The sequence below is a fragment of the Tachypleus tridentatus genome, chromosome 13 (genome assembly GCF_004210375.1).
Source record: "Tachypleus tridentatus isolate NWPU-2018 chromosome 13, ASM421037v1, whole genome shotgun sequence".
NCBI lineage: Eukaryota > Metazoa > Arthropoda > Merostomata > Xiphosura > Limulidae > Tachypleus > Tachypleus tridentatus.
The window spans coordinates 205,370,635-205,397,577 of record NC_134837.1 but is presented as its reverse complement, the minus strand read 5'-3'; the positions used below and the strand labels follow the sequence as shown (position 1 = coordinate 205,397,577).

General features: G+C 34.9%; 3 protein-coding genes across 3 annotated transcripts in view; 2 read left to right on the top strand and 1 right to left on the bottom strand.

Annotated features, from left to right (window-relative positions):
* The window catches only part of mRpS33 (mitochondrial ribosomal protein S33), a 321,652-nt gene that overhangs the window by 86,635 nt on the left and 208,074 nt on the right, over positions 1-26,943 (top strand). The gene's annotated exons all lie outside the window — the stretch shown is intronic.
* LOC143238260 (uncharacterized) lies at positions 1,037-6,307 on the top strand. Its single transcript, XM_076478343.1, has 2 exons — positions 1,037-1,418; positions 5,024-6,307. Exons 1-2 carry the CDS (start codon positions 1,109-1,111, stop codon positions 5,671-5,673), a joined length of 960 nt encoding a protein of 319 aa, XP_076334458.1. The 5' UTR covers positions 1,037-1,108; the 3' UTR covers positions 5,674-6,307.
* LOC143238370 (uncharacterized) overlaps positions 14,234-26,943 on the bottom strand; it is a 48,488-nt gene continuing 35,778 nt past the window's right edge. The window contains exons 12-18 of the mRNA XM_076478523.1: positions 25,283-25,375; positions 22,768-23,308; positions 22,021-22,410; positions 21,115-21,266; positions 19,026-19,271; positions 17,187-17,324; positions 14,234-14,613 (exon numbers count right to left, since the gene is read on the bottom strand). Coding sequence (XP_076334638.1) covers positions 14,479-14,613; positions 17,187-17,324; positions 19,026-19,271; positions 21,115-21,266; positions 22,021-22,410; positions 22,768-23,308; positions 25,283-25,375 — 1,695 coding nt within the window. The 3' untranslated portion in view covers positions 14,234-14,478. The remainder of the gene's footprint in view (positions 14,614-17,186; positions 17,325-19,025; positions 19,272-21,114; positions 21,267-22,020; positions 22,411-22,767; positions 23,309-25,282; positions 25,376-26,943) is intronic.

Genomic DNA, 26,943 nt, shown 5'->3' with positions numbered 1-26,943 from the left:
AAAATTACAGAACTTTGCACTGCCCAGCGCGGATTCATGTCCGCGACGATACAGTTACAGCTCGCCTCAAGGAGCACAGCCACACACCCGATGGACCCAAGGAAGAAGACAAAGTTCGAGACCGTAAATCAAAGTTAACAAAGAGATCTTATTCAATTCCTTCCAGGAATTAGCTACTGCTTTAAACTGTGAATAGATGTGGCAGCATGGCTGTATGATTTTGACTATGAACAGATGTGGCAGCATGGCTGTATGATTTTGACTGTGAAGAGACGTGGCAGCATGGCTGTATGATTTTGACTGTAATAAATGTGACTACATGGCTGTATGATATATGAGTTTTTTTTTAAACTGTAATGTTGATGTAAATACTCGGCTGGGTAATCATCTGCTGCCAATTTCCGCTGCCAACGAGCTCGGCTGTCAAATTGCTGGCTGCCAAGACTCGGGTATGAAATTTCGGCTGTGAAATGTCGGGATACCGCGGAATTGGTTATTTGTAGAAATCATTCTATAAATGTTTGCCTTGGTTTTTCTATTTTTTACTCTCCAAGTTATCAGAAAGTTTAGTCATGTGATGTAAGTTATGATACTGTTGGTAACTGAAACTTAAGTTGAATATTCTACACGTAAAAAAAAAAAGTTTGGAGTGCATTTTACAAAACCCGTGAAAATATATAATATCGTAAACTCTGGTATACATGTATAAGCTATAGAATGAACTGTTTTAACTTCGTCCACCACAGAAAATTAAATCGTGATTCATAGGGTTTTTCTTGATGCTGTCGTTATAATTAAACAAGTATTAATTCCTTTAATATCCATGATCAAGAAATGATAAACTAAGAAAGACTAAACATAATTATTGATTTTCCCAAATTTTATGAAACTATAACCACCTTGCTTAACAACTATTGTCAAGCAAACTACACAAGTCTTTGGTAAAGGTCGGTTGTTGTAGGTATGTAGCGGCGAACAGATGACGCTAGTGTATTAGGAAACTCCTATTTCATGTGAAAACCGCGCCTCGAAAACGTTCTACAAATAACGAGCCGCGGTAAGACTCGAGTTTATTAAGTGCTTGGAACCAAGGCCACTCACTGCTAAGATGCGGGTACTGCTCTCTGTAACGTTGCTAGGAGCAACAGCGTTGTCTCTACCAGTATACAATGAGAAGACTTCGAAAGATAGTTCACCGATGGACGAAAACCCAATAGTTCAGATAGGTTCACAAGAACGTCCACCAATGTCCATCTCTGGACATGTAGGCATGACATTTGAACACATACCAGAAAATCAACCGCATGAGGCTTTTCAAAATTACGATCCAGACGCTAATGAGTTCTTGGACCCATTTGAGTATCAGGAATGGGGAACTGCTAGAAACATCGAAATCAAGCCTTTGGATGACGTAGGCGGTAGGTTTAGGGTACCATTTCTTATCTTTATATGACCATACGACCGAAACTGTATCAAATTAGACACGCAATAAAAGGAACAGCTGAACTATCTGCCTCGCTGAAGATAAGGCACCTTGCTAAGGGCACCATTTTTCTTACACCGTCAAACATCGTCATGGTTAAATGACGAAATATTAAGCCTAGATTCGTGTATAAAGAGCGCAAGTCTTTAATTTCCAGATTTACTCATTCCACTGTTTGTTACGTGAAGTGTTTTTCAAGCTTTCGTTTTGCTTACTTTTTAAGACTTCTTCATGGTAATGAATATTGTACTGTCCTCGAGGTAGCATTCACGTCTATAGTTAGAGCAAGATCTGTACTCCATCACTGTATGTCTCCTTGATAATTTAGCTCGAAATACGTGACATCACCTTTGGAGAATTTCGGTTTTCTATCCCAAACACTTCTGTTATCAACAGTGTAAGGTTTATTTACCCTTTTCGAAGTCTTATTTTTATGAAACACGGGTTTGTCGCAATTTTTATCGTATAGTATTCTTGAATATCAGAACTTTAATATCAAGATGATTGTCGCGTGGTACTTCAATCCTGTACTGCTACTACTGGACATAGTATGGCTGTCTATATTTTCATAGGTTTATTAATTTTGTGACATTTCTGATTGGTTGAATAACAACGTAAAGTGTTGTTAACTAAATATTATCTAGTTTAGTTCATTTTTACACTTTTATTGGTGGTATTTTTGAAATTCTACTTTCTATATCCATTTCCTCATCATTTCTATAATTGTTTTCATTTTGTATATAATACCTATCGTGTTGAGGAAAGTTTGTTCAATGGAAGACGTAAGAATTTCAAAGCGTCGTTCGCTACATTTGTGTTTATATAACAGGCAGTTGGCATTCATTCAACTAAATTCCAGCATAAGTATTCTGCCTAAACAGTCTATCAAATCTTTTTTTTATACAGTAATTAATCAGGTTACGTATTTGATTTTGTTACAATGTATTGTAATGACATGTTTAACTCTATTATTAGAGAAAGATTTTCAGACTCTAACGACCTTTTGTTTGTTTTATTCGTTACTATTTACAATTATATGTTGTACAAAGATTTAAGTAAAAGTGTGTGTGTGTTTTCGTATAGCAAAGCCACAATGGCTATCTGCTGTGTCCACCGAGGGGAATAGAGCTCCTAATTTTAGCGTTGTAAATCTGAAGACTTACCATTGACCCATCAGGGTGTAAAAGGTGTAGTACTTCAAAATCTTCGTTAGGCCTAGAATACGCACATAGAAGTGTTCCTTAACAAAATAAGTTTAACATAAATATTTAATTTGTTTGTTTTTGGAATTTTGCGCAAAGCTACACGAGAGCTATCTGCGCTAGCCATACCTAATTTAGCAGTGTAAGACTAGAGAGAAGGCAGCTAGTGATCACCGCCCACCGCCAACTCTTGGGATACTCTTTTACCAATGAATAGTGAGATTGACCAACACATTATAACGCCCCCAGCTGAAAGGGCGAGCATGTTTGGTGTGACGGGAATTCGAACCCGCGACCCTCAGATTACGAATCAAGCGCCTTAACCATCTGACCATGCCGGGACAGAAATGTATAGCATTATTTAAAATTAGTAATATACCTTATAACCATTAAGGTTTCCTTATAACAGTGGTTCCCAACCCGGGGTGCGAGATAGCGTTCTAGGGTGTGCGAGATAACATTTGTTTTGGTCACCTTCACCTTTATTCTTAAATAAATAATCACTATGAGGGGTGCGAGATATATTAAATTTTTTTAGGGGTGCGGGGCATAAAAAAGGCTGGGAACCACTGCCTTATAATATGGTTTACAACCATCAATGCTTATAATATGATTTATAACCATCCACGTTTCTTTATATTTTATAATGATCAACGTTTCTTTGCAATATGGTTTATATCCATCAATATTTTTTTGTAATATAACATAACATTTTGCAAAACATGGGACCTATTAGTCCATCAAGGCTGTTCCATTCTCCAAGCTAAACTAAAATTATTAAATATAAAAACACTCAAAGTCAGACCTTACCATTAACATAGTTATTAAACTTTCTTTTAAATTTATTGCCTATACAACATATAAAGGTAACCCATTCCAAAGGCCAACCACCCTATTAGAAAAATAAAACTGTCTTAGCTGAAAATGACTCCTACGTATTATATTGTGTTACCTAGTCCTACTATCCTCACTGTTAAATATAAAAAAAAATGATGCCTCAACACTATTAGTTACTTTTACAATCTCAAACACCTAAATCAGATCACATGTAACTCTAAACACCTCAATCAGATCACATGTAACTCTCCTTTTTGGAAGAGAAAACAGTTTGAGAGATCTCACAAGACAACCCCTCCATCCCAGGCATCATTATAGTCATTCTTCTCTGAACCCTTTCCACCAATTAAATGTCTTTCTTAAGGTAAGGAGCCCAAGACTAAACACAATATTTCAAATGTGGCCTAACTAGTGATCTATACAATGAAATTATAACCTCTTAACACTTGTATTCAATATTTCTGGATACACAACCTAAAATCCTATTTGCTCTACCACACTAGCAACAGTGCACTGCTTGGGCGGCTTTAGAGACTGAGAGACTATTCACCAATATCCCTTTCCTTCATAACACGGTTAAGGTTATTCCCATCCAAATTATACTTATAATTCAACCGTTGATAATCCACATGCATCATCTTGCATTTATTACAATTAAAATCCACCTACTATTTATTTGCCCAATTCAATAAATGATCTAAATCCTTTTGTAAATCAGCAGCATCTTCTTCACAACCAGCAACACCCAAGACCTTAACATCATCAATAACTTTAAATAATTTATTGACCATTCCTTCATCTATGTTATTGATGTAAATCAAGAAGAGTAATGACCCTAAGATTGAACCTTGAGGTACCACACTTGTGACATTAATCCAGTTTGACTGAACTCCTTTTGTAACAACCCTCTGTTTTCTTCAATCCAGCGACTCTTCTATTAAATTAGCTAACTTATCCTCCACATAGATATTTTTTAAAAGCCTTTTATGTGGCACCTCGTCAAATACTTTCTGAAATTCCAGATACACCAAATCTACACCCTTGTCTTCATGTACATAAACAGTAACCTTTTCCTAGAATGTCAAAAGATTTGTAAGGTAAGGTTTTCCCTTACTGAAACCACGTTTACTATCCAATAAAATCTACACTTTGTTAAATGACTTTTACCAGACTTCCAAAATTTTTTCCTATATCTGGTATAAGACTAATGGATCTATAACTTCTGGGACAATTTTATCACATCCTTTGAAAAAGAGGAGTTACAGTAGTTAACTTCAACCCTCTGGATCCTGCCAACTATTGAAGTACTGACAAAAATAAGTGGCCCACATATCAAATCTTTAACCGCCTTCAAAATCATCAATGTTCATTTATAATATGTTTTAGAACCATTAACTTTCCTCTGTTTTGTAGTGTTTAATTATCACCATCGTTTCTTAATAATGTACGTTTTCTTAAAGAATCAGATTCTTGATAATGAATGTTTTCATCCATTCTACAGATGATGGACATTTTAGCACTCTGGAGCTCCAAAATATGTCATGGTATTCTGGAATTCAACCAGAATTGCCTGAAGTGGAAAGAGGTAGCCATAAAGATATAATTGAAGAAAGCACTGATGATGTAAAAAAACAAGATGACGGAGAAAATTTTATTCCTTCAGACAAGATGTTTGGTATTGACAAAGATTTCAAGAATGGCAACAAAGATGAAGTCAATAAGGAAGAACACCCTTCAGAAGAAGAGGTCACAGATGAAGAGAACTCTTTGGAAGAGGAGGTCAGAAATAATGAGAACCCTTCAGAAGAAGAGGTCAAAAATGAAGAGAACCTTTTAGAAGAAGAGGTCAAAAATGAAGAGAACCCTTTAGAAGAAGAGGTCAAAAATGAAGAGAACTCTTTAGAAGAAGAGGTCAGAAATGAAGAGAACCCTTCAGAAGAAGACATAAGAGATGAAGAGAACCCTTTAGAAGAATTCATAGGTGAAAGGAACCCTTCAAAAGAAGATGTTACAGATGAAGAGAACCCTTCAGAAGAAGAGGACTACCACCAAGAAAAAGTAAATGATTTGCTCAATAACGATGATTATAATTTCCGATCACAAGAACCTCTGGAAATAACTGGCCTGTTGGTAGAATCAGAGAATGCCTGAAATTTTTCCAATTCTAGAAGATACATATCTTACTGAAGAAATATCCTTTGTCCCTAAAGCTCCGGCTGAGGAAAACTTAATGTGATTAGCGAATAAATAAACAAAAAGTTTTATTTTCTGATCTAAATATCTAAACAAGAGACCCTTTATTGCCAGTAACACAACTATTGCACTTATCCTTGTCATAATAATAGCAATAAAAAACATTACATTTCATATTAAGCCACCAAATAAAAATTTTATGTTAGAAATAGAGGTATTTCCAAAAAGGATAAACATACTGCTTCTATTCTGACATAATGTTCTCACATATAAGTCTTAATGTTTCAAGGATTCTTTCGGTTTATATTCGTAACATTTCTATTTAGATTTCTTGGGTGTTGAATGAATTAAAAAGATTGAATGTACCACAGTTATGGTCCATTACTTCATTGGAATAAAACTAGAAACTAAATAAACTATGTTCGAGTAAAACTTATTCTTCGGATACTTTTAGTTTTTCAATCGATGAGTAAAATATGTATACTTTCTATTTTATTGTTGATGTTTTATTTAGCACATACATTAAACATCAAACGATCTGTACCGTAAATAAAATGTGGCATTCTGCGCATGAATATTGCACAGACAATTATTTTACTAGCCTCTTGTTCATTACCGCGACTTATTAACGAAAGCTTTCTTACGTAGAACATACATTCAGTTATAAGAATTGCAAGCTAATTTATTATGTTAACAATAACGTTAAACAGACACTATAATGATTTTAAGAACCTTCTTACTTAAACTACTTTTATTATGTTAACAATAACAAACCATAGATTTGAGATAAGCAACCTTCCGTTTGGTACTTACTAATTAAGTTTCGTAATGAAGTTAATACTAATTTAGGCTTATGTACCAATGATTTGGCAGTTCTTGGAAAAGAAATATATGCAAGAAAAAACAAAAGGTAAAGAACACAGACCTGTACAACATGGCTCCAGTTTTCTAAGAATGCTGTACCATTTTCTATGTCAGTTTTAATTGTGGCATTATTGAGTTCAGGAATATTTTAATATTTTATGACTATATAATTTCGTGTTAATAACGTAACGACGTACAAACATGTCCTAGTACTGCTTGTTTTTTAAACATGCTGCCACTCGATAAAGCGGTTGGTTCAACTCGCACCACTTATATTCAGATAATAGAGGGCCTTTAATATAAAAGTTATTTAATTAAATTTTATACATTTACCAATTAGTTAAACATCGGGTTTTGTGTTTACTTATCGCAAGAATAAACTTGGTGTGCATTTATAGCAACACACGTTGTAATTATAACAAATGATAGTGGCAGTAAAAATAACAATCATGGAAATGATTTATAATAATTATTTATTGTTGTTACGTATGTTGATGTTTTACCGTTTCAAATACCTAGAAATTCTAATTTGAATTTACAAGCTAATGACCGTCAATATGTATAAAATTTATGATATTTGTCAACAAGATTGATACACACAATTTTCTTTCTTAACACAAATATATTTTAATATACAAACAACGATACAATTTATAATAATGGTTATTAAAAATATTTACTACAAATAGTAATTTATATATAAACGTTTTACAAACTTATAAACAATACTGAATATTTTATCGACGGTTCACGGAGAGCGAATTAATCCTATGTTGATACACAGGTACACTTCACTTGACGGGACGCTAGCCAGCTGCTACACTGATCACACGTGAGTTTTTTCGCTGACGAAAATGTATAATACTGTCGTAGAAATAACGTCCGAAGTTAATTTTCTGAAGTTTATAATGTTTGAAATCTATAAAGGTACCTGTTGAAATATCTGTAGTTTTCTTATTAATAAGTGTTTATCACAATTATAGCTTTCGAAGTTTATAGTATACTGACTGTAGCAAATCAACAACAATATCACTGTTTCTCCATGTGCTACGGTTTATAAACTTTATGGCGAGGTTTTCCAAAGTTTAGTTGGCAGTAACACTGGCAATCACCAGTATTTTACAAAAACACATAGTAGTACAATATCAATTCTTACACTCGAGAACCTTCTACAAATTTAGATAATAAGCGGGACTTTCGCAATATACATTTAACAGTATAAGTTACATGCATTCCTAAATATATATATTAAACTGAAACAAACATCAATATTAAAATAATTTAGTAAATTCGATACATTATTAAATATTGATTGTAAAGGCTGTTTAAGTACACTTGAAAAATTTTAATGGGCTCTCTGTTGTTTTTCTTAATTATTATTAACTCCATACAATAAAATATTGTTTGCAATTTATTAGCTCTTCTCTCTCTCTTCTGATAGATTAAAATTTCTTAATATGATTGAATATTTTAATTTTATTATAATATGTATTGTTATTATAATAGGGGCGTTAAACTGAGGGCAAATTGTTTGTTCTTGCATACCAGATTTTAAAAGTCTAATCTTATTTTTTATTTGTAATTTATTAGTTTAGTACATAAATCAGCAATTACACCTTTTAAAATATCCTAAAATAATCTAACAGATGAACAATGTGGAGTGAAACCCAAAGCTTAAACGAAACAACTCCATAGTGTTTAGTTTATCTGACCATGGTAAAACTGTGCTGTTTTTCCATTTATTGGTATATCGGCTGTTCTTACTGATCACTTTGTAGGCTAATTGGAAAATAAGATGATCTATGAATTGTTTGTTTGATTTTGCATTTCGCGCAAAGCTACACGAGGGCTATCTGCGCTAGCCATCTCTGATTTTGCAGTGTAAGACTAGAGAGAATACAGCTAGTCATCACTATCCACCGCCAACTCTTGGGACACTCTTTTACCAACGAATAGTGGGATTGACCGTCACTTATAACGTCTCTACGGCTGAAAGGGCGAGCATGTTTGGTGTGACGGGGATTCGACCCCGTGACCCTCAGATTACGAGTCGAACGCTTTAACCACCTGGCCAGATCTAAGAAACTACAGCAGGTGCACAACACTGTTTACGAGAAAATGTAACTAAAATAATTAGAAGTTCAGATATTTACAAAAGTCAGTGTTAAAATTTGAGATCATATTTGAATACAAACCTCGGTAAGTGCATTCTAAAAACATATAGTTTTACATTCTTGATGACGAGAAACCAATTTGAAATAAAAATGTACCTCAGAACGGCTGGTATGGGCATTATCACCTTTCTAGGTCATTTTCAGGTTAACCGTTCTGAGATACATATAGTTGTACCTATTTTTCTCTTATCTAATAAAAGATATAACAAATTAACATTTTCAAGAAAGACCGCTTTTTTCTATATCCTCTGTATATTGAAAAATACCTGAAATTTAATAATAAAATACTAGTGTATCTACAAATGTTACTTCTAGTAATTTCAAACTACGAATATATTTAAGAGGTAAAGTTTAGGCCCAGACGATTTTCACCTCAAAAGCAGTTTTCAGAATAACACCTAATAGATCTGTAAATCTTTATCGAGACCAACTACAAATTCAATGCTGTTCTCGTGTTTCTGACCCAAATTTTGTAAACGGTTTTCCGAGATTTCAATTGTTCAAATTGGAACTTAAAACCAATTAATTTGATATAAATAAATAAATACAGCGGTACGACTTAGCAGATAGAACACATTTCCTTGTGTTAATCACGTGTAAACTGCTGACACAGAATATGTCGGTAAGCTGTCATGAAAAATGGATGATTCATATATTAAATTGCAACTGTTGAAAGTAGGTAATGGGCGATATCTCGGCTTGTGTAACAACTGTTACATAATAAATACGATACAATGTTTAACTATTAGGTTGAGGAATAATTCGTGAGTGTTTTTAAATAATTTTATTCAAGCATTACATGCAAGACTATACAATACTTCAATGCATGAACACATTACACCCAAAACATTTATTATGATACTTTATTTCATGTAATACCTAGATATATAGTATGCATTGTTTTAAACGAAATTGCAAGAAATTAAATGCGAAAAGCAGATGGTGTTGAAAATGCTCGATTTTGTCCACTTGACATTCCATTTAATGAGCTGTAATTGAAAGCAAAAATTAAAGACATATGAAAATCAAACACACCATCCATTAGAGCAAACAATTATCTACCAAATGACATGAAATATTTTGCGAAAGCGTTTATTTATGAATGTATTTTTTTAACTTGAAAAAACGCTCACGAATTATTCCTCAACCCAATAGATGTCTAAACGTTCACAACAGATGGAACATAATATCAAAAGTGAAACATACTGTCGATCCTTCCACTGTCTAAATACTGGAGAAAGTAGGAATTGTAAGTTTTCAGTTTTTTTATACAATGAATGAATACTTTTCATCTTAGTACAGAAACATATCAAAACAAGCTTGAATAAGATTCAGATATTTAGTCTAACATCTTCAAAACAAACCAACATCACATTAACTATAGGTAATAATCAAAACAAACCAACTTCATATTAACTATACGTGATAATCAAAACAAACCAACTTCATATTAACTATACGTGATAATCAAAACAAACCAACTTCATATTAACTATACGTGATAATCAAAACAAACCAACTTCATATTAACTATACGTGATAATCAAAACAAACCAACTTCATATTAACTATACGTGATAATCAAAACAAACCAACTTTATATTAACTGTACTTAATAGTGAAAACAAACCAACTTTACATTAATTATACGTTCATATGGTCCATTATGTCATCTATTAAGTTCGGTTGAGATTGGCACTGAGAATAGGGTAAACATTTTTAACATTTACAAGTGTAGATTGGAAAAGCTTTCCAAAACATCATCTGGTTTCAGAATAAAATTATGATTATATTTTCACATTGAAACAAATGTGTATCAAAAAAGTAATATTTTTAAAACTTTGTTCTAATTCTTAATATTTTAGACTCTAAACGTAGATTCCTTTTACACCAACCTACAGAAGTGAGGAAGAGAAATATATATACATATACACTGCTGGCCAAAATCTTAAGGCCAATGAACATAAAGAAAAAATATACATTTTGCTTTGTTAGACTCAACTACGTATTTGAGTAGAGCTTCAAAAGATGAAAATAAGAAAAGGGAAAATAAAAATAAAAAACTTTTTCAGCATTTAATAGGGAAAATGTGAACACTATGAAATTAGCCTAAATACTAGCTGGTAAAAAGTTAAAGGCCATACCAAAAAGAAGTCCTAAATAGGGTAGGAAATGCGTGACAAAAAGTCTCAGTAGTGAGCTGCACGGTTGTCATTGCAAATAACTTCAAACATTTGCTTTGGCATGGTCGATATAAGCGTTTGCAGAAGGCTGGCTGGAATGTTATTCCAGGTGGTGAAGATTACTTCACGAAGATCATGCACTGTTTGGAATTGACGTCCATTTCTATAGACTTTCCTTGCCATCCATCACCCCCAAATATTTTCAATGGGGCTCATTTCGGGCGAACACGCTGGATAGTCCAAAAGAAGCACGTCATTCGTCATGAAAAAGTCCTGCAGGCATTGTGGATTGCAGTGTTGTCTTGCTGAAAGATCCAGTCACACAAACAAGGGCCTTCAGGCAATACGAATGTTCTCTCCAACATGCCAATGTAGCCAGGTGATGTTTGATGCCCCTATATAAGCTGAAGCTCCATTGTTCCATGAAAGGAGAAAGCACCCCAGATCATGATGGAACCTCCTCCACTGTGTCATGTAGGAAATGTCTCCAGTAGGATATCCTTATCGTACTAGTAGCATTGGAAGCCATCTGGACCATCCAGGTTAAATTTTTTCTCATTAGAGAACAAAATCTTCGTCCACTTTTCTACATCGCTTTTCGGTTTTTAAAGTTTTTTCTCTCGAAGATGTCGTCGTATTGTTCTTGAGCTGCATTCTGCGTCCGTAAGGGCCTTAATCTGGTTCGACGATGAGGCTGGTGTCTTACCGGACAACCCGTCGAATCCTCCTGCTCAACGCCAGCGAAATTTTCTTGGGGCGACCACTTGCAATTCTCGTTCCGTATCCCTTAGGGTCTTTTAAGAAATTTGCAACAGCAGCTTTACCACGCCAAATCTCACCAGCGATGGCACTTTGAGAGAGACCTTGCTTTTGCAGTTCGACAATTCTGCCACGTTCAAACTCTGTCAACTTTTAAGCCTTTGCCATGTTTTTACCCAATGTAACACAGGAGATGTCAGTGGGAGATATTGACAACGCTAATGCTTGAACACAAATGACTAAATTTCGTTATGTGTTTACCGATTAACGCTTCGTTTCAGTATGGTCTTAAACTTTTGACTAGTTAGTATTTAGGCTAATTTCATAGTGTTCACATTTTCCCTATTAAATGCTAAAAAGTTTTTTATTTTTATATTCCCTTTTCTCATTTTCATCTTTCGAAGCTCTACTCAAATACGTGGTTAAGTCTAACAACGCAAAATGCATATTTTTTCTTTATGTTCATTGGCCTTAAGATTTTGGCCAGCAGTGTATATACACAGAAACATTCACTCTGTTATAATGGATGTGAAACATTCAATTTGTGACGACAAATGTAAAACATTCACTCTGTGACGATGATTATAAAACATTCACTCTCTGGCGATGGATGTAAAACATTCACTCTCTGACGATGGATGTAAAACATTCACTCTGTGACGATGATTTTAAAACATTCATTCTCTGATGATGATTGTAAAACATTCACTCTCTGACGATGGATGTAAAACATTCACTCTGTGACGATGGATGTAAAACATTCACTCTGTGATGATTGGTTAGTTGGTTTGGCGTTTTATGGCGCAAAGCAACTAGGCTATCTGCACCAAACATCCGGAAAAAGTTACAATTAAAGTAAAGTTTGTAAAAATGAATCAAGGTTAAAACAAAACAAAGTTTAATTTTTGAATTAAAGACATAAATAGTGTTAAATCCAATATTTACATCTAATTTACAGTAAGAGAGAAACTGCAGTAATACAAGTTGTAAAGGACTTTCTGTAGCATAATTGTAATTATCATAACTCACCAGGAAGACTAACAGGTAAGTTTAAAAACCACCGTTAGTCACCTGATGTTGGCCTTTCTAGTCCTGGTTTTGAATTATTTGATGATACAGACGTTCTCAGAAACTAGTAAAAGTTTTAAAAGACCACTAGCAAAATTGTAATTATTATAACTTGCCAGGATGACTAAAGGGTAGTTCAAACACCAGCATTAGTCACCTGAAGTTGGCCTTTCCAGTACTGATTTCATGTTATTTGACGTCATGGCCATTTCCTTATTTCAAATCGAACTAGATGGACTTTGATTGTTAAAAGGGAATCACATTATAAAAGGTCTAATGTATATATTACAAAACTTAAATAACATTAGAAAGATTAATGGCCTTTAAAAAACGAAAAACATTTCCAAAGTGGACAGTGTCACCATCCACAACAACACTGTCTAATGTTATGGACAAACCTTATGACAGAACAAATTTAAAATGGTGCCGTCGTAATCACCAGAGTGTTACACAGACTACACATTGGTGCATCAGTCCCAGACAAAAGAAAAACAATGAATTAAAAAACTGTGACCAATGCCTAGACTAATTAGAACAGCTTCCTCTTTCCGATCCTTACGAAAACAAGACGGCCAAAGTCCAAGAGATGGTTTTATTTGGAAAAGCTTGTTTTCATATTGCTCACTCCAAGTCGACTGCTAACTGGCACGGAGCCAAGCCTTGAATACATGACCATAGTCCATGTGTGGAGCAAGCACAGACCGATGAAGGGCCAGTTTAAGTTCTACCACTGTAAAGGGTCGATTATAGTCAAAGAGACAATCAGCTCGAAAGGAAAGAAATGATCACTCTGCCCGAGTCTTGATGGGTAAGAAGGTGGAGGAAGAACCTAGAGTATCGACGATGCTCCGAGTATCAGCTACTTCTTGGCCATCAGAGAGCAAGATCGAAAGGGAAACAGAATTATGTTGCCCACTGATCTTTTGAATCTTATCCCATATGATTTTGGAACTGGTGGTCGAATATATGCTAGTTGTATATCACATACTTGGTGGGTAAGGCATCCAAAAACGGGCCCGCTGGAAAGCGATGCGATTCGAGAATGTGGGATATCTACGAAAAGTATCTCAGGCCCGTTTTTGAACCTTTCATGCCATGTGGCAGGCAGAATTCCACCACGAAGGAGGATATCGTGGAAAACGAGTCGAGGTCTTAGGAATACATTGAGCAGCTGCCTGTGTAATACAGTCAGTTACAGCTGCCATACAGTCGTCTATTGATGGCTTACAGATGATGACAGGATCAAGTTCTGCGAGAGCAGTGAAAGAGGGCCAGTTTGCGTGATCCAGCTTCCACAGATATAAAACATCAAATTTCATACTACTAAAAAAGACTAAAGAAACTATATTAAATACTTCATTGCTACTGACACTAGTCACTGTAACTGACCATTGAACACTAACTGCTACTGATAACTACAACATAAATGTTGTGCACTGTTGGTTTGTTGTTGTTTTCAATATTCGCCACTCTAACTAATACACAAAACTGATTTTATTCTTACAGTTCTTTACAACAAATGAATGATATAAAAAAGTTTCATATATTTTATGGAAAAACGAAAGTGTCCCTAGCTCCAAATTAAATGTGAGTGTCTTGTTTTCTTATTATCCATACACAACTTATTTATTCGGTAAATATTCACCACGCTTGTTGAAGTACAGGTTTGAAAGGCTGGTTGTGATTATATATGTCAAAAATGTGTTTTTGAATAATTAATTGACGATGTCCAAAGCAAGACAATCACGTGATAACCAAGGTCGATTTGAACCGTCTTTTAATGTCCAGCTGAGGAATTGAGGACGCCAGGTGCCTTCCCACAAAGAGTTATCAGTGACAGGATTGAGAACCTATGAATAATAACAAACATCACGACTGAGAAGCTATAAATAATAACAGACAACACGGCTGAAAAGCTATAAATAATAACAGACAACACGGCTGAAAAAACCTATATATAATAGCAGATAAAACGGCTGAAAAAACCTATAAATAATAACAGAAAACACGGCTGAGAACCTATAAGTAATAACAGACAATACGGCTGAGACCTGTAAATAATAACAGAAAATACGGTTGAGACATGTAAATAATAACAGCCTACACAGCTGAGAAGCTATAAATAATAACACACAATACGGCTGAGAAGCTATAAATAATAATAGATAACACGGCTGAGATCTGTAAATAATAACAGCCAACACAGCTGAGGACCTATGAATAATAACACACAACGCGACTGAGATACTGTAATTAATAAAAGACGACACGGCTGAAAAGCAATAAATAATAACAGATAACACGGCTGAGACCTGTAAATAATAATAGATAACACGGTTAAGAAGCTATATTAATAACACACAACGCGGCTGAGATACTGTAATTAATAACAGACGACACGGCTGAAAAGCAATAAATAATAACAGATAACACGGCTGAGACCTGTAAATAATAATAGATAACACGGCTGAGAAGCTATAATAATAAGACAAAAATGGCTGAAAACCTGTAAACAATAAACAGACGACACGGTTCAGAACCTATAAATACTAACAAACAACACGGCTGAGAAGCTATAAATAATAATAGATAACACGGCTGAGAACCTATAAATAAAAACAGACGACATGGCTGAGATACTATAAATAATAACAGACGAGACGGATGAGACCTATAAATAATAACAGACAACATGGCTGAGAACCTATAAGTAGTAACACACGATACGGCTGAGACCTGTAAACAACAACAGATAACACGGCTGAGACCTGTGAATAATAACAGACAACACGGCTAAGAACCTATAAGTAGTAACAGACGATAAGGCTGAGACCTGTAATCAATAACAGCTGACACGGCTGAGATACTATAAATAATAACAGACGACACGGCTGAGATACTATAAGTATCTGAGGACCTGTAATGGATAATAAGGGATCAATTAAAATGATCAGCGAGTGATTTCATGTCTGACTGACTGTGTTATTGTGTTGTGAAATTCTGTGTTTGGGTGTTGGTACTGGTTACGTAGTCGGTTCTACAAGATACTTATAAAATAAGAAATGTAAATCAGTTCATATTAAGTCGCTCTAGCTATCAAGTTTTGTTTAATTATTTCCTGGAATGTTGCACAAACACTTACCTTACGTATCTTCTGAGCTTCCAAACTGGCTTGGTATGAATTTCGAGCAAAGCTACTCAGTGACTATCTTTGCTACATGTCCCTAATTTAGAAGTGATGGACTACATGGAAAACAGCTAGTCAACACCACCTATTGTCAATTTTGGGATTATTATTTTACCAATGAATAGTGGGATTGACTGTCAAATTATTTCCCTCTCATGGCTGAAAGGGCGAGCTATTCGGTATGAAGGGGATTGAAGCCTGTAACCGTCAGTTTGCGAGCCAAGCGCCCTAACCGTCAGTCCAAGTTTTGAAAATATTAAATTATCATATGGCCAGTTTTTATTTTGTCTTATAAACTCAAATGTAATTAGTTTGTCTCACTGAAAAACAATTAAGTGTTGGGACCTTTCCTAAGACTTATCGTTAAAACAATCACTGACCTGTACACTACACATAACGGAATCCCGTCTTTTAAGAAAGAAACTATAATATTAAAGGTATTACTAAAGTAGTATATTCAGGATCTTAACCTTAAAACAAAAAACGTCAGATGGCTATGTAGCTCGCTTCCAAAATCACAACCAGAAAGGCATAAGAAACAACAGTTTGAAATTTACTGTTACGTTAGCAGGCCGTGTACGTTTTTATTTAATGAAAACGTGTATGTTAAATGGTTTACAGCTATTACACATCTAACTCACTTTCATATAAATATTTGCTTGACCTGCAAATTTTTTTCTTATAACAGTTTTATCCGCAAGGTGACAAATAAAACCAAACAAGCGCACTTTACTGTAAACGTTACCTCTTCTCCGGTTGAAGCAACATATTTAACCAAGTTTTATCTTCCCCCATAGCGGTAAGTCTGCAGGCTTATACCTCTAACGACCCAGTTTCGATACTCATGAGTGGAATATCACAGATAGCCCACTGTGTGACTTAGTGCTTAACTACAAGTTAAACAAACCAAGTTATTTTTATGCTATTTCCCATTACAACAACTTGAAGGAAATCGAAAACATTCATTATTACAACAAAATTTTTATTCTGTTTCCATTACCTGAAAAACAAAAAATCAAACAATCCAGTTTGGTGCCCTTTCGCTACTGAATCAGAATATTAATGAGGGATTTACCCCAGTCGACGATATAAAGTCGATTATTAAAACAGAAATGTCGTAGCTTTATTTCTAGACATAGAAATTGGCGTAGTTCTTCACGAGATGTTAAAAGGTAACGCTAGAAAGTAACCTGTTTAGACTTGGAAAGTTTTCACATAAATAAGACATTTACTTACTCGATAATTGGCTTCCAAACTAATATTCATGGGATCGTAACCGTAACTGGATGAAATACAGGCGTCAGGGGTCAAATCTGCGTCGAAATCAATATGGTAATTGAAGTTTCCCCCTAAATTCAGAGCGCCCTCTGCAAACTAGAAAAAAAAGGTTACTTCAATACAGTGTTTAGAAAAGTCTACATAATTATCTATAGGATTTGAATGTGTTTTACTTTACTATATATTAACTTAATTGGCGAATATTGTTGTGAAATTTAGTCGAATTATTTATTCAGTGTTACACAGCGGACCTTTTAATGTTTATACATCTGTATATATATACTCTTCAAAAAAAGAAACGCAAAAGGGATATTTTTGTTATTTTAAAGAAATATATGTAATAACGTTACAAGCTCAAAGTATGTGATGTTACACGTGTTAAGGCACTGACTGTCAGACCAAAATGACAATAAAAGTTGTGCACTTTGAAAACGGAGGAAAACATCGGATTTTTCGCCAAAACGCATTCGTGTCCAATAAATTTGTTTGAGAGATCTGCATGTTCTGCAATTGCAACATGTGCAAAATCCCTATAAAAGTGACGGGTTCTCGGTTTCCATAGCTCAGTGTTAAGCCACCAACACGCAATACAGTTACGCCAAGACTGACTGAAGCACAACGCAACAACGTCATTGGTCGCTTGGAAGCAGGCGAATCTTGATCAGATGTTGCCAGAGCTGTGAATGTCCACCCAAGCACCATCACAAGGTTATGGAATTGTCACCAACAACATGGATCAACTTGTGACCGTCCACGATCTGGCAGACCTCGTGTGACCACGCCCGCACAAGATCGCTACATCCGGTTACGTCACCTTCGGAATAGGACCACCACTGCGACGTCTACTGCCTCAACCATACCAGGGCTGCGTAGGATTTCCGATCAGACCGTACGCAACCGTCGACGAGATTTTTAGGCCTCATGTGCAACCCATCATGGTGAATGTCAACGACGTTTTTCAGCATGACAACGCCCGTCCTCACACAGCCCGACTCACCACTGTCTTCTTGAGACACCACAACATCAACGTTCTTCCCTGGCCCTCCAGATCACCAGATTTAAACCCCATCGAACATCTTTGGGACGAGTTGGACCGACGTCTGCGACAGCGACAACCTCAACCGCAGACTCTACCTCAGCTTGCAGCAGCTTTGCAGGCTGAGTGGACAGCCATTCCACAGGATGTGATTCGTCATCTCATCGCTTCCATGGACAGGAGATGCCAAGCAGTTATTGATGCTCACGGGGGGCATACTCGTTATTGATGTTGAGTGACGTTAAACTTCAACTAGTGAGCGTGGACTTCGCCTTTGCAGACTTTGGATGTTCAGCAGTGAATGTGCAAAGTTTCACACATGTCATACAGAACTACCCGGAATAAACTTGTTAACAATATGTCTCAAATTTTGCCTTTTGCGTTTCTTTTTTTGAAGAGTATATATATGGGTATTATTAAAATCAAATAGATCGGCAAAAGCTAGGAGTAGAACATCGTAGAAGAAAGACAGTTTGTTAATTTATTGGTATGATTATTATTAATTACTTTTAGCTATTGCTCACAAGAAATGTTTTAGCCAAATTATGTGAATATTAGAATACATTCAATTTTAATTTTATTATATTACATAGCTGCAGATGGCAGTCTTTGTTAATATTAAACGCTTTATATTATTTTGCTTAACATATCATGTGTGTTGTTGTTGTTTTTTAGATGTCTTTATCGAAAAACTATTCTCTTACAAAATAAATTATATAAACTCGTAAAGTTTACCATCAGAGCGAAAAGCAGGTACTTACAAGCGCCCTGCCTCGAGCTTCACCAGCCAATCGCATCCCTGCAACAGGACGTACTTGATATTTATTTCCGTCTTTATTTTCACATTTCATATTCATCCCTATCTGACCCTCGACACGGACCCCCAAACTAACGTCCACCACAAATACGCTGAAACTGTACACTGGAAAGTGGTCAGAAGGTCTGTAGGTCAAAGAGTATTGTGAACAGTTCGCGTGGTTCACTTCCAGCTTTGTATCACCCAGTACCTGAAACATACCAACTGCTACAGACGAACTACGGGAATATTTCAGCTGGAAAGAAAAACCTAAACCAGCCGCAATGTTCTATATAGATTATTTATTTAACGTGTATACAGTATATCTCAGTTACGCGGTTTCAGATGTTAAACAGAATTCACTCGGGCCATATTATACTGTTTACTGTCTCATTCATTAGACTTGTAACTGTAAGATTCGAAGACAAATCATACACGTATTTCTTACTATCTGACCCAAGCGTCTGTTACGTCCTTCTCAATGAAACTATGTTCGTGTTAAGGTATAGAGAATTTACACCGGAGATGATAATACACATGCATCACATATTTATTACAATTTATTTATATAGCATCCCTCGTGATACTAGGCAGACAAACAGTTTCACAAGATGTTATTACTACATATTCCTGTTACACACTACTTATTATTCCTGTCTGTTACACACTACTTATTATTCCCATCTGTTACACACTACTTATTATTCCTGTCTGTTACACACTACTTATTATTCCTGTCTGTTACACACTACTTATTATTCCTGTCTGTTACACACTACTTATTATTCCTGTCTGTTACACACTACTTATTATTCCTGTCTGTTGCATACTACTTATTATTCCCATCTGTTACACACTACTTATTATTCCTGTCTGTTACATACTACTTATTATTCCTGTCTGTTACACACTACTTATTATTCCTGTCTGTTACACACTACTTATTATTCCCATCTGTTACACACTACTTATTATTCCTGTCTGTTTGCGCACTACTTATTATTCCTGTCTGTTACACACTACTTATTATTCCTGTCTGTTACACACTACTTATTATTCCTGTCTGTTGCGTACTACTTATTATTCCCATCTGTTGCGCACTACTTATTATTCCCATCTGTTTGCACACTTTCTTATTATTCCTGTCTGTTACACACTACTTATTATTCCTGTCTGTTACACACTACTTATTATTCCTGTCTGTTACACACTACTTATTATTCCTGTCTGTTACACACTACTTATTATTCCTGTCTGTTGCATACTACTTATTATTCCCATCTGTTACACACTACTTATTATTCCTGTCTGTTACATACTACTTATTATTCCTGTCTGTTACACACTACTTATTATTCCTGTCTGTTACACACTACTTATTATTCCCATCTGTTACACACTACTTATTATTCCTGTCTGTTACACACTACTTATTATTCCTGTCTGTTACACACTACTTATTATTCCTGTCTGTTGCATACTACTTATTATTCCTGTCTGTTGCATACTACTTATTATTCCTGTCTGTTGCATACTACTTATTATTCCCATCTGTTGCACACTACTTGATCGTCAACTAAGATATGTATAACTTCGGACGAAATAATTAAGCTACAGCAATAATTATGTTCACCAATTAATTTAATATTAGTTATAATATTCTCAATTATGTAAAGACATTATCTCTTATAAAGTTACAGTCAACTGTTTTTATTTCCATATGTGGTAATTAAAACTGAGCATGGTTATGGAAAAGATCACAGCGCCCTTTACTTTCTTCTCTAAGTACCATTAGTTAATGAAAAATCGTAATACTTTTATCAACGTATGTATATTTCTGTTCGTTATGTAACGTTCAGGAAAAATCACGTAGAACATCTACGTTCCTATTATCTTTCTGGGATAATATGCAGTTTCTTCAGGGGTTAGTTGGGAGAGGAATGAAGTTCTCCCACTAAGGTTCCTGATCTTGACTTCAGACACCGATTTATTCCGATGTAAAAGTTAAGCTAAGAGAGAATTACTTCGTACCGAATGGCGCTAAACATACTCACGTTAACGTACACCCTTGTTCCGTCATTAGCATGGTTAAAATACAACGTTCCTACGTCATAGTTGTTACCTAGAAACTCTACGTCACTCACAAGTTTAGCCATCATTTTAAACTTCATAGGAGAAGATGTAGACCGAACCCCAGCAAATACGCCTGGAAAACAAGAACAGAACCGTTGATCATTAGGGCTGGTAACTTAAATGGCTTATAAACAACCAGTCAGTCTCTTCCATTCAAAATCAGGGAAGCACGTGTTTAAAGAACTACATTCACTCATTACCTTCGTTGCAATAGATAAATTACTCTATCTAAACAAACAGTTCCGTTATAGTTGAAAGACCATAGTTCCATCCGGTATATGTGATAATATGGCACTAAACTTAAATAATGAATAACTTTTAAAATTAAGAATACTAACAGATAATGAAATAAAACTTACATAGTTACTTCAATATATAATATTAATGATTTCAAAGCTAACCGGATTAATAGAATAATAACTTTAAAACTAACCCAATTACTTTAATACATTAAAGGTTTTACAGTTAACCATATTATTTCATAATGACTTTAAGCTTAACCTAATTACTTTACTGCATTAAAGGTTTTACAACTAACCATAATTAACAGAATAACGGCTTTAAGCCTAGCCTAACTGCTTTAATACATTAAAGGTTTTGCAGTTAAGCATATAATAGAGTGCTGACTTTAAACCTAACCTTAATTACTTTAATACATTAAAGGTTTTAAAGCTAAGCATATTAAGAGAGTATTGAGTTTAAACCTAACCTTAATTACTTTAATACATTAAAGGTTTTACAGATAACGATATTAACAGTGTACTGACTTTCTCCAGATCTTTACGCTTCAAGATTTAAAATGTAACATTAATTGCATATTTCTTCACCTGCATAAACTTCTGCGTTTGCTTGCTTCACTCCGAGATACTTATAGGCCAAGCAGTGTTTCTTTCGGTCAAACTTACTAACGTCTTCTTTGAACCGACCATGGCTTTGAATTGAGTTGTAGTGATCACCCTCTGTCCAGGTTTCACAGTTTGTGTCGTCCCATAGCTGTCTCTTGACTCTTCGGAATCCTTCGGCCGGTGGGTACCGAACGTTTCCGACAGTTTGAAGGATAAGAGACACGGTTTCTTTAGCCTTTTCGTCTTGCTTGTTTTTGAAATAGCGATATATTTGTTCCTTTACACACGACAACAGTGGCTGTTGATTCTCAACTATAGATCGGATGAACTCGTCGACTTCGTTAAATCCTATTCTAGGCCACCGGTTCGAGTCTGGAAAAAAGGTTTTTAATTTCAAAAACTGTTTTATTTGCACTAAAACGAGGAATAAAAATAGAAATGCTTCCCCCCTCTTCTTTCTAGTTCGATTACTCTGTTATAATATGTCGCACAAAACTTCACTTCTGTTTTTCCAAACAAGCTATTTTAAGCCACTGCACTAAACTAACGGGAAGTTTAATAAATACAAATTATGGGTTACCAATTAGGCTTTAACACAGCTAAGCCTAATGAGTATACAAAGTAATTTTACATTTAAAGCAAAAATGAATTTTAGCAAGTTTAGATTTTCTCTGAAATGTTCACAAGTGGGTGCGTTATAGTCCATTATATAGATAATGATCGCTGTACCTATGGAATTTCCTAGTCGAAGTGTTTCTTCGGCCAGTGTCTCCAAAACGGCCTCTGCTAGGCTACAAGATCCAGACTTGAGTTCATCAAGAAGCCACTGACGTACTCGTAGAACGTGCACGACCTTACGGAGAGCGTGCAGCACGCTCGTCTGATAAATCTCGGATGTATTGCACCGTCCAGCTAAATCCAAAAGGTCTTTAATCACCGCAACTGTTCCAATGTTTCCAAATGTTTCTAAGGTATCAAATACGATGGACTCTGTCTGACAGTTTTTGGCCGAGTTACTTTTTATAATCTTTGTCAAATCAATGATCAGTTCTTGAAGCTTCGTTTCCCCAATTAATCCTCTGTTAGCCAACGTTCCTAAACTGAGGAGCAGGATCCCTTTGATTTCTGGATCCGATATTGAAGACACGATGTTTAGGGCAACATTTACCGTGACTGACGTTGGATTAGAAAGTTCCGATAAGACTGTTGCTGAGTGGACGGCCATTCCTTTGGGCACATGAGACCAATTGATCAAGTAATGAAGAAGTGACTGAAACAAACAAAAAAAAAAAAAACACAAAAGATGTAATAAAGAAGTGACTAGAATAAACAAAAGATGTAATAACGAAGTAACTAGAACAAACGAAAGATGTAATAACGAAGTAACTAGAACAAACAAAAGATGTAATAACAAAGTAACTAGAACAAACAAAAGATGTAATAAAGAAGTGACTAGAACAAACAAAAGATGTAATAAAGAAGTAACTAGAATAAACAAAAGATGTAATAACAAAGTAACTAGAACAAACAAAAGATGTAATAAAGAAGTGACTAGAACAAACAAAAGATGTAATAACGAAGTAACTAGAACAAACGAAAGATGTAATAAAGAAGTAACTAGAACAAACAAAAGATGTAATAACAAAGTAACTAGAACAAACAAAAGATGTAATAAAGAAGTGACTAGAACAAACAAAAGATGTAATAAAGAAGTAACTAGAATAAACAAAAGATGTAATAACAAAGTAACTAGAACAAACAAAAGATGTAATAAAGAAGTGACTAGAACAAACAAAAGATGTAATAACGAAGTAACTAGAACAAACAAAAGATGTAATAAAGAAGTAACTAGAATAAACGAAAGATATAATAACGAAGTAACTATAACAAACGAAAGATGTAATAACGAAGTAACTAGAACAAACAAAAGATGTAATAACAAAGTAACTAGAACAAACAAAAGATGTAATAAAGAAGTGACTAGAACAAACAAAAGATGTAATAACGAAGTAACTAGAACAAACAAAAGATGTAATAAAGAAGTAACTAGAATAAACGAAAGATATAATAACGAAGTAACTATAACAAACGAAAGATGTAATAACGAAGTAACTAGAACAAACAAAAGATGTAATAAAGAAGTAACTAGAATAAACACGAAACATGTAATAAAGTAGTGACTAGAAAAAACAAAAGATGTAATAACGAAGTAACTAGAATAAACAAAAGATGTAATAAAGTAGTAACTAGAAAAACAAAAGATGTAATAAAGAAGTAACTAGAACAAACGAAAGATGTAATAAAGAAGTGACTAGAACAAAGAAAAGATGTAATAACGCAGTAACTAGAACAAACAAAAGATGTAATAAAGAAGTAACTAGAATAAACACGAAACATGTAATAAAGTAGTAACTAGAAAAAACAAAAGATGTAATAAAGAAGTAACTAGAATAAACACGAAACATGTAATAACGAAGTAACTAGAATAAACAAAAGATGTAATAAAGAAGTAACTAGAATAAACACGAAACATGTAATAAAGTAGTGACTAGAAAAAACAAAAGATGTAATAAAGAAGTAACTAGAACAAACGAAAGATGTAATAAAGAAGTAACTAGAACAAACAAAAGATGTAATAAAGAAGTGACTAGAACAAAGAAAAGATGTAATAACGAAGTAACTAGAACAAAGTAAAGATGTAATAACGAAGTAACTAGAACAAACAAAAGATGTAATAACGAAGTAACTAGAACAAACAAAAGATGTAATAAAGAAGTGACTAGAACAAAGAAAAGATGTAATAACGAAGTAACTAGAATAAACACGAAACATGTAATAACGAAGTAACTAGAATAAACAAAAGATGTAATAAAGAAGTAACTAGAATAAACAAAAGATGTAATAAAGAAGTAACTAGAATAAACACGAAACATGTAATAACGAAGTAACTAGAATAAACAAAAGAGGTAATAAAGAAGTAACTAGAATAAACACGAAACATGTAATAAAGTAGTGACTAGAAAAAACAAAAGATGTAATAAAGAAGTAACTAGAACAAACGAAAGATGTAATAAAGAAGTGACTAGAACAAAGAAAAGATGTAATAATGAAGTAACTACAACAAATAAACACAAAAGATGTTATAATGGAGGGTAACAATAAAAACATATTACTTGTCACTTTTCACATTTTTTTAAACTTCAAATTATTCTAAAAGAAAGTTCTCGAAAGATGGCGCGGCTACCTTTTGAGCTTCTGGTGTTTCCATGTGACTCAGGAATTTCAGAATGTCACGGCATTGGCTGGAATCACTCTTGTCGCATGTAGTTAAAACGTTCTATTGAAAAAAGTTAAAACAACACAGAAATAAAAACAATGTTTTATTATGCTGATATCAATATACCAGTAGAAAATAGTTCCCTCATGTTATTATTAATACACCAATTAGAAAATTCAAAACACTTACTTAACGTCATTAATAAAATATCAATAAATGTTTCAAACGGAATACGTTGCTAACAAATTAACAATACCGAAAAAAAAATTAATTTGCTGTTAACAATATAAGAATAAAGAAAACAGTTCCTTTATGTTCATAATGGTATACAAATTAGAAACCTAATGTGACATGAAAAACTGTTTTCTATCTAACAGTAGATGGATTCCAGATGAACGTTGAAAAAGAGTTAAGATAATCCAGAATTCATGTCTAAAATGGAGTTAATGTCAAGGGTCCGTAAAATATTAGATGAATTTTATTTATTGTAAGAAGCAAATCAATCAAGGCATAAGTTAATTAAAGACGGTTCCAGTATATGTTTGATTTTATACTCTTATGAAGCTTATCTTGTACTGAAACCAAAACCGAAAAATATGAAATGGAAAAGATTACTTAGGTAAAATACACTACATGCAAAAAGTATATGGACACCCCTTCTAAGTAGCGGGTTGAGCTATTTCAGCCACACCTATTGCTAACAAGTGCGTAAACTCAAGCATAGAGCCATGCAAACTCTAGAGATAAACATTGGCAGTAGAATGGGTCATACTGAAGAGTTCGGTGACTTTCAACGTGGCATTGTCATAGAATGCCACCTTTTCAACAAGTCAGTTCGTCAAATTTCTGCCCTGCTAGAGCTGACCCGGTCAACTGTAAGTGCTGTTATTGTGAAGTGGAAACAACAGCTCAGCCACGTGTAGGCTGCACAAGCTCACAGAACGGGACCGCAGAGTGCTGAAGCGCGTAAAAATCGTCTGTCCACAATTGCAACATTCACTACCGAGTTCCAAACTGCCTCTGGAAGCAACGTCAGCACAAGAACTGTTCATCGGGAGCTTCATAAAATGGGTTTTCATGGCCGAGTAGCTGCACACAAGCCTAAAACCACCATGTGCAATGCCAAGTGTCGGCTGGAGTGGTGTAAGCACATCGTCATTGGACTCTGGAGCAGTGGAAACGTGATCTCTGGAGTGATAAATCACGCTTCACTATCTGGCAGTCTGACGAACGAATCTGAGTTTGGCGAATGCCAGGAGAACGCTACTTGCCTGAATACATAGTGCCAACTGTGAAGTTTTGTGGAGGAGGAATAATGGTCTGATGCTGTTTTTCATGGTTTTGGCTAGAATCTTTAGTTCCAGTGAAGAGGAATCGTAATGCTACAACATACAATGACATTATAGAGAATTGTGTACTTACAACTTTGTGGCAACACTTTGGGGAAGGCCCTCTTTTGTTTTAGCATGATAATGCCCACGTGCACAAAGCGAGGTCCATAAAGAAATGGTTTGCCGAGGTTGGTGTGGCAAAACGTGACTGGCTTGCATAGATCCCTGACCTCAACCCCATCGAACAATTTGGGGATGAATTGGAATGCCGACTGCGAGCCAGGTCTTCTCTCCCGA

Coding starts and splice junctions, on each gene's coding strand:
- LOC143238260 (XM_076478343.1), top strand. CDS start 1,109: ATGCGGGTACTGCTCTCTGTAACGTTGCTAGGAGCAACAGCGTTGTCT. Junction 1,419..5,023: donor GCCTTTGGATGACGTAGGCG/GTAGGTTTAGGG, acceptor TCCATTCTACAG/ATGATGGACATTTTAGCACT.